Genomic DNA, 8,823 nt, shown 5'->3' with positions numbered 1-8,823 from the left:
TGAGCTATAGGCGCCGAGCCCAGAAAGAGTATTTTCTATGCGAACTACAGATCAAGCTCACGTTTCATCCCTTCCAGGCCTGACCACACATCACCCCTCAGTCCTCAAGTTGAACAGCCAGGCAGCAGGAGGCTGTTCAACCTGGGAATCAAGACTCTGTCTTGGCTCGGCGCCTGTGGCTCAAGTGGCTAAGGCACCAGCCATGTACACCTGAGGTGGCAGGTTCGAGTCCAGCCCGGCCAGCCAAACAACAATGATAGTTGCAACCAAAACAAAAATAGCCAGGCGTTGTGGCGGGCACCTGTGGTCCCAGCTACTTGGGAGGCTGAGGCAGGAGACTCGCTTGAGTCCAGGAGTTGGAGGTTGCTGTGAGCTGTGATGCCACAGCACTCTGCCCAGGGTGACAGCTTGAGGCTCTGTCTCAAAAAAAAGACTCTGTCTTGTGTTCAGAGCTTTCCTAACGTCTGGTCTCCACCTACTGTAGCCCTCTGTACCCTAGGCCGACAGCAGAAGGGGTGGCAGGAGCGCAAGTGAGGTCCGGATTAAAGAACAGGCCAGAGGACCCTCTAAGAGAGAAAGCACTCCCCACCCCCATCCCGAGGACGGGTTTGCACGTTCCCAGCAGTAGGCAAGTCGCGGGAGTCGTAGGGTTACAGAAGCAGCGAAGGCAAGTTATTATAAGCATGTGGAGGACACGATGAGTGGTGAGGCCACCACCAGGGAGCGACATCAGGGCCGCAGCGCCTAGAGGATGGGGAACACCTGATAACCCGAAGACTACGTGTAAGCCTCGCTCTCAATCTCTATTGTGCTAGAGTAGGGGGCGTAAAGGTGGAGAACAGCGCCCTCCCCGCACCCCACCCATTCGGTCCCGCCTTCCAGGACCCCGCCCCACCCCCGGCTCCGCCCCCACTCCCCGCCCCGCCTGCGGCCGCGGCCCCTTCCTCCCGCAGCTTGTACTGTGGGGCCGCCGAGCCGCGCGTCGCTGTCTCTATGGCCCAGGATCCGAACGCAAAGGTGAGGGAGGCGGGGAGTGCGAGCCGCGGCAGGCCTGAGTCAGGGAGCAGAGGTCAGGCAAAGCCTTCCCCATGTCCATTCCACCCTCCAAGCTGTGCCAGGCCTTTCTCACCGCCAAGTCCCCTGGTCCTGCATAAAGGCTTTAGAGGGGCACAGGCAGGCCTCGGGCCGCGCTGGGTGCAGACCAGCCACTATGGAGTCGGGGATTGGCGCGGGGAGGGGGCCGCGTGGCGAACAGTGTTCCCCAAGATCTGGGTCACGTCTCCCAGCGTTCGGCCGGATCGAAGGAGAGCTTGTCCTCGAGCTGCAGCAGTAGACTGAGAGGTTAGACCTAACCAAATGAGAGAACCGCGGACTGTCCAGGATGTTGGAGGGAGGCGGGCGGGGGGGGGGCTCTCTCAAGCCAGGAGAGACCGTCATCTTACTGGGCAGAGGGAGATACCGCCTCCAGGCATCTAGAGATGGTACTCTAGGCAGGTAGACATCTGATTGAAGGTCGAGAACCTCCTGATTCCCTATTGATACTGTTTGGACAGTCTCCCCTCCCCAGTTTCCTCCACCCTAGGATCTAATAGAGGAAAGGAGATCAGAGTTTAGAGCCTGGGCTGGCTCTTGGGAGGAACTCGAACTGTGGAACTCGGGGTGGAGTGTGGGGGTGTGGACTGGAGACCTTGAAATCGCTTCCCCGAGGAGCAGAGGGGTGTAATGCCCCGCCCATTTAGCCCTCCCTCCTTCCCAACGCGTTAAATGGGGGCTGAGTACTCCAGCCCAACTCCCCCATCTAGAAATGCAGTATATATGGGGGTAAGGGGGTGCTAAGTGATGTGTTCCATTGCATCTTTCCTTTGCTGAAGCTAGGCGCCTCCTGCCTGGGTTAGTTACCTGCTCCCCCCCTTGAAGAGCAGCCTTGACCCATGCACAGTCATCCCATTTGAGCATTTGGGTCAGCTTCCTCCCCCATCACCACACACACTTGTAATCTGGCCTCAGAATTAGGATTTTCAGGAAGGGAGGTAGGGCTCTGCTCTGCATCTCACCCCACTGGACACTAGCAGCCTTCAGGCTTGCAGTGACAACTAGATCTCATATGAATGTGTGCTTGTCTCTGCATGGATATAATCATGTGTTTGAGGACTCTGTAAACATACATGTACTTGACCCTTCTGTGAACGTGACTGTGCCTGACCCCCATATCAATGTGTTGGTATATGTATCCTTACAAATACCTATGTATGTGCAGGACCCTCTCATTGAAAGGTATATAATCCTTCATATAAACCCTCTCCTTGTCAATCTCAGGCTGTGTGACCTGCTGAATGGATGGGCATATGAATATAACCTTATTTATGAGTATGTATGACTATAAGTGACCATGGCTCTCTATGTGAACATATTTGTGCAAAGCTCCCTGTGAGTATGTATGTGAATGACCTGCCTGTGAATTGGTATGTTCACAGTCTTCCTTGTGTTTGTGTGTGTGTGCACCCATGTGTACACATATCATCTTCCTCTGGCCCCACGTGACTCTTAGAGTAAACCTGCACTAGTGTGCCCCCTGCCCCACACTGGGTGGTTCCTCTAACCTAGGGTGTGTTCCTCCTGTCCAATCCTAGAGACTGATGCCTCCTAGCCACAGGCTCTCCCCTCTATGCCAAGCAAATAGGAGGTCCCCAAGGTAAACAGGTGTGCCTCCACAGTGAGGGGTGGGGCATGGGCAGCTTGTCTGGAGCCTCCTCTGCCCCAGCCCCCAAACAAGGAAGTGGTGACCTTTCTGTGGTCCAAGGACCCTTTTTTCTCTCTTTCATATTCTACTCCTCCCCTCTGGGCTCTGCCTCTAAAGTGCTGACCTTTGCCTCTTGAATAAGTGCTCTAGTTCCTGTTATCCTTCTGGCCAGCTCCTGATTCTTCCCCTCTCTTCAAGGCCAGAGAGTTAATATTTGACCTGGAAAGTAGGAGGGAAGCTCCAGGCACCCTCTGGTACTGTTGTGGGTGTCTGATGAGATGGGGTAGGTCAGGTCTCCTTCACACCTAGCCCAGCCTAGGAAACCTTCAGGAGCCCCCTCAGATATCAGGAGACAGTTACAGGGTTAGGAGAACCCTGCCAATGACCCCCACGCCCATCCCCAGCTGGCTGGCTGGAGGGAGGGTACAGATTTGGGAAATATCTTTAAGATGGGGGGGAGGGTAGGACGGACCAAGAGCTCAGGGATCCCATTGTTTACCTTTTCCACGTTGCTTATGTCTCAAGCACCTGGCCTTACACATTAAAGCTCCTGTACAGATACTGCACCTGTGCAGTCAAGGGGACCCTGATCCCCACCCTGGGGCCTGTGAGTGCCTGACTGCAGGTAGAGACAGGTGTGGATGCCTGTGCACCCCATTGAAAGGAATGCCAAGAAGAAGCTATAATTAAAGATAAATTCCAGAAGGACCTCTCAGACTAAGGAAAAGAAAAAACAAAGGGAAACAGGACAAAATAAAGGCTCTTTAAGCATCTGTGGTCAGGCCTTCCTGCATAAGGCACCCCCGCAGGCAGGCAGCCAGGGCAGCTGCTGCCAGAGTTGAGTCTCACAGTTGGGAGGAGCAGGCATTCTCTCGGAACCTGACTCCACAAAGATGGGGGCCTAGCAGAGCTTCTGACTGGGCCAAAAGAAGGCTTTTACCTGGGGTTCAGGTTGGGGAAGCCTAGGGTCTTCTAAGGAGGGCAAGTTCTCCAGCCTCCTGCATCTGAGCAGAGGGATGAACACAATGACTGTGAGTCGATTCTGGCGTGGGAGTTCTATGGAAGCTGGACCTCCTCCCTTCAGTGCCCCCTGAAGTCTGGGTAAAGCCATTCATCTTCCACCCACACACAAATCAAAGAGCTTTTTTCCTGTTTTTTCTTCAGAAAACAGACATCAGAAAACCAGGACTAACTGCTGTCGGGGGCAGGGTGACCCCATCGATAACCTACAACCCCTCTATAACTCCACAACTCCCTCTCACCATGGAATTTCCATTTGCTGTGGAAAGGCATGTGATCCATCCCTCCCTCTGACCTCTTAGCTGGGATTCCATGGCCACACAACCCTGTGACTCTATGTCCCCTCAATTTCAGGACCCCCCTTGGCCCCATGATTCCTTGACCCCATGGCCTTGTGACCCCTGACCTTCCAAGTGACCTCCCTAGACTTTGGGCCCTGTGACTGTTCTTCCCATACCTCTCACTTGTGACTCTGGCCTTGGCTCCTCTTGGGGGTCTTGTTGGTCTGGGCCTCCCTAGGAAGATGTGGGGGAGGCTCTGGCCCCTCTTCCTGAGCTTCCTCACAGCAACTGCAGTACCCGGACCCTCACTGCGAAGACCATCCAGAGAACTAGATGCTACCCCTCGGATGACCATCCCTTATGAAGGTTAGACCCTCAACTTCAAAGGCAGTGGGAACCTGGGCTGGGGGTCGGGAGGCACCCCAGAACTGGGCTCACTGCTCCTGCTCTCCCCAGAGCTCTCTGGGACCCGGCACTTCAAGGGCCAAGCCCAGAACTACTCAACACTGCTGCTGGAGGAGGCCTCACAGAGGCTGCTGGTGGGAGCCCGAGGCGCCCTGTTCTCTCTCAGTGCCCATGACATAGGAGATGGGGCTCACAAAGAGGTCAGCCCCTGGAACCTGGATCACCCAGAGGGTCTCCAGCTTCATCCAGCTCCATAGGACTTCAATTTCCCAGAAACCCTGCCAGCCTTCCATAGCTCCCTAGTCAGACAGCACTGCCCTTCCCAAACCATTGGTGTCCCTGCATCCAGTGCTACTCCTGAAATTCATCCCATCCCAATTTCCCCAGCTCCCTAGGGTCCTATGAGTAATGAGCAGTGGGGTCAATGCATCAGCCCATTCCCTTTACCCCTATCAGATCCACTGGGAAGCCTCTCCAGAGATGCAAAGCAAATGTCATCAAAAAGGGAAAAACAATCAGGTATGTGATCTGCCCTGCCCCCAGCTCCTTTCCTCCTCTATCAGGGATGCCAGGGTTGGTGGGGAGACAGATGGAGAAGTACAGACCTACCAGTCCATCTCAGCAACCACAATATACGTTATAAGTGTTTTTTTTTTTTTGCAGTTTTTGGCCGGGGCCGGGTTTGAACCTACCACCTCCGGTATATGAGGCCAGCGCCCTACTCCTTTGAGCCACAGGCTCCACTCTACATTATAAGTTTTACTGAAAATCAGGCCCTGGGCATAGCACTTCTAATCCAAACATCTGGTGACCTATTAGTTTGGTCTACAATGGCATCTTAATCTCCTCTGGGCTCCCAAATAATAATCATGATAGCAATAAGCAACCTCCACATATGCTCCTCAACTTACAATGGGATTCTGTCCCCCTAATCCCATTGAACCATCATAAGTGAGGGACCATCTAGTGCTGACTTAGCTATTATCTGAGATAATTCTTATTGGGGAAGCAAGAATAGATGTAGAAATATCTCTGCTAACTTCAAAATAATGCTAATAAGTAGAAGTATTCCCCATTTTACAAATGAGAAAAATGAGGCTTTGATTAAGGAATATAGCTCAAGTACCCAGTATTCCATGGAGGGGCATTAGTGAAGTGTTAGCTCTTCTAACTAAACAACAGGGTGTCTCCAGAGATCCCATGTCTGGCTGTGTAACAGATCCATCAGGAGAGCTTTTTAAAAAATACACATTCCCAAGGCCTACTGGCCCAGGGACGTGATCCAGTGGGTCTGCGATCATGTTGGGACAGCTGTGTTTAAAGAGACATGTCCAGGAGAGTATCAAGTCTGCTTTTTAGCCTGGGAAAGAATGAGATTCCATCTCTACAAAAAATAAAAAGTTAACTAGGTGGTATCCACCTATGTCCCAGCTACTTAGGAGACTAAAGCAGGGGGACTGCTTGAGCCCAAGAATTTGAGGTTATACTGAGCTATGATGACACCACTGCACCCTACCTGGGTGATAAGAGAGAGACCCTGTCTCCACCATAAAAAAAAAAAAAAAAAAAGCTACCTCTTGGTGCAGCAAGGGTAGAAAACAGGCAGTGAGGCAGGTGGAACCTAGATTGTGGTAGAGGGCCATAAATGTCCAGCTGGAAATTTGGGTTTTATTCTATGACAATGAGTACCCTTACACTCTCACAATACTTTACAGCAGTGTTTTTCAACCTTTTTTATCTCAGCACATTTGAACCTATAAACTTCTTTTTTTTTTAGAAAGAACCTCAAGCTGTCACCCTGGGTAGAGTGCTGTGGCATCACAGCTCACAGCAACCTCCAACTCCTGGGCTCAAGCGAGTCTCCTGCCTCCACCTCCCAAGTAGCTGGGACCACAGGCACCTGCCACAATGCCTGGCTATTTTTTTTGGTTGCAGCCATCATTGTTGTTTGGCAGGCCCGGGCTGGATTCGAACCCACCACCTTAGATGTATGTGGCTGGCACCTTAGCCACTTGAGCCACAGGTGCCAAGCCATATAGTTAAACTTCTGCAGCATGATTAAATCATATTGATCAAAGAAAAGAGTAAAAAAGAATATACTTCCTGTGCTTTGAACTTCTTTTGAAAATAATTAATGATCTTTAATAATTTTCATGGGGGCCAGGCACAGTGGCTCATGCCTGTAATCCTAGCACTCTGGGAGGCCAAGGAGGGTGGATTGCTTGAGCTCATGAGTTGGAAACCAGCCTGGGCAAAAGTGAGACCCCATCTCTACTAAAAATAGAAAAACTGAGGCAAGAGGATCGCTTGAGCTTGAGTAGGTTCCTGTGAGCTATGATGCTACGGCACTCTACCCAGGGCAACAGCTTGAGACTCTGTCTCAAAAAATAAAGAGGTTTTGCCCGTAGCTCAGTCAGTAGGGTGCCAGCTATATACACTGAGGCTGACGGGTTTGAACCCAGCCTGGGCCAGCTAAAATAACAATGACGACTGCAACAAAAAAATAGCTGGGTGTTGTGGTAGGCACCTGTAGTCCTGGCTACTTGGGAGGCTGAGACAAGAGAATTGCTTAAGCCCAAGAGTTTGAGGTTGTCAGCTGTGACACCATGGCACTCTATCCAGGGCAACAGCTTGAGACTGTGTCTCAAAAAAAAAAAAAAAAGAAAGAAAGAAGGAAAGGAAGGGAGGGGACATTTTCACATTTTCATGGCACACCTGTGTGCCACAGCACACTGGTTGAAAATCACTGCTTTAGAGTCTCTAAAACTGTAATGTGCACATGAGTCACTTTACAGGGGCTAACTCAGTAGGTCTGGAAAAGGGCCCAAGACTACAATTCTAAGAAGGTCACAGGTGAAGCTGGTGCTGCTGGTCCCCAGACCATGCTTTGGGTAGCAAGGTTTTTTGTTTTTTTTTTGAGACAGAGTTTCACTTATTAACCCTCAGTAGAGTGCTGTGGCGTCACAGCTCACAGCAACCTCCAACTCCTTGGGCTTAGGTGATTCTCTTGCCTCAACACCCCTCCCCCCAGTAGCTGGAACTACAGGCACCTGCTACAATGCCCGGCTATTTTTTTGTTACAGTTTGGCTGGGGCTGGGCCCGAACCTGCCACCCTTGGTATATGGGTAGGGTGACTAGACGCCCCGCCTTTCAACAATTTGTCCCACGTCCCTTGGCGTTTTAAAAGTCCCGATTTTTGGAAAGAATGCACGAACGGGCGGGAGAACAAGAAGGGAATATACGGCTGCCATGTGGCTATTTCGCCAGAATATGAGTTTTATATTATTTTTGTTAATTTTATAATGTTAAACTGTAATAATAACAAATAATTACTAAGAAGTGATTATTGAGAACTGCTTATCAAAGTTTGCATTGTTGTCAGGCCCTGCCCTGCCTGGTCCCCTGCCCCGCCTTACCGATGTTAAAATCTGGTCACCCTATATATGGGGCCAGAGCCCTACTCACTGAGCCACAGGCACCGCCCCTGGTAGAAAGGCTTTAGGATAACATTTCCCAAAGCATAATCCAAGGAATATTCCTTTTTTTTTTTTTTTAGACAGAAACTCACTTTGTAGTCCTCGGTAGAGTGCCATGGCGTCACAGCTCACAGCTCATAGCAACCTCAAACTCTTGGGCTCAAGGGATACCTTTGCCTCAGCCTCCAGAGTAGCTGGGACTACAGGTGCCTGCCACAACGCCGGGCTATTTTTAGAGACGAGGTCTTGGTCTGGCTCAGGCTGGTCTTGGTGAGCTCAGGCAATTCACCTGCCTTGGCCGCCCAGAGTGCTAGGATTACAGGCTAAGCCACTGCACCCAGCCTAGTAACATTCATTTTTAAAAGAGGGGTTTAATGGCCAAATGAGTTTGGGAAGTGCTGTATGCTCAATCCCACAATGCACAACAGCATCTTTAAGGCTTTGAAAAGTTCCCTAATAAAGAAAGGGAACTTCTTTATTTTCACCAGGCTGGGCGCAGTAGCTCACACCTATAATCCCAGCACTCTGGGAGGCTGAGGCTGGTGGATCACCTGAGCTCAGGAGTTCAAAAGTGAGACCCTGTCTCTACTAAAAACAGAAAAACTAGCTGGGTGTTGTGGTGGGTGCCTATAGTCCCAGCTACTTGGGAGACTGAGACGAGGATAGCTTGAGCCCAAGAGTTTGAGGTTGTTGTGAGGTATGACGCCACAGAATTCTACCCAGGGTGACAGAGTAAGACTCTGTCTAAAAAAAAAGGTTTTTGCCCATGGTTTCCACACTTATTATTTGACCACAGAATTCCTGCCTGCTTTCCTTTAAAAAATGCAAACTTCGGCTCGGCGCCTGTGGCTCAACCGGCTAAGGCGCCAGCCACATACACCTAAGGTGGCGGGTTCGAAT

General features: G+C 51.0%; 1 protein-coding gene across 3 annotated transcripts in view; it reads left to right on the top strand.

Annotated features, from left to right (window-relative positions):
* The first annotated feature begins 3,904 nt into the window (after positions 1-3,904).
* SEMA4G (semaphorin 4G) overlaps positions 3,905-8,823 on the top strand; it is a 13,757-nt gene continuing 8,838 nt past the window's right edge. For all 3 annotated transcript variants that reach the window (XR_002772613.1, XR_002772612.1, XM_012803651.2), the window contains exons 1-3: positions 3,905-4,407; positions 4,498-4,646; positions 4,903-4,965. Coding sequence is in view for 1 of the 3 variants with exons in the window: in XM_012803651.2 (XP_012659105.1) it covers positions 4,284-4,407; positions 4,498-4,646; positions 4,903-4,965 (336 nt within the window). In the remaining 2 variants the exon portion in view is untranslated. The remainder of the gene's footprint in view (positions 4,408-4,497; positions 4,647-4,902; positions 4,966-8,823) is intronic.

Source organism: Otolemur garnettii, unplaced genomic scaffold (assembly GCF_000181295.1).
Source record: "Otolemur garnettii isolate 467f Iridium unplaced genomic scaffold, OtoGar3 scaffold00021, whole genome shotgun sequence".
NCBI classification, from domain to species: Eukaryota; Metazoa; Chordata; class Mammalia; order Primates; family Galagidae; genus Otolemur; species Otolemur garnettii.
Note: the sequence above shows the minus strand (reverse complement) of the source record. Positions and strands in the feature narration are given on the sequence as shown.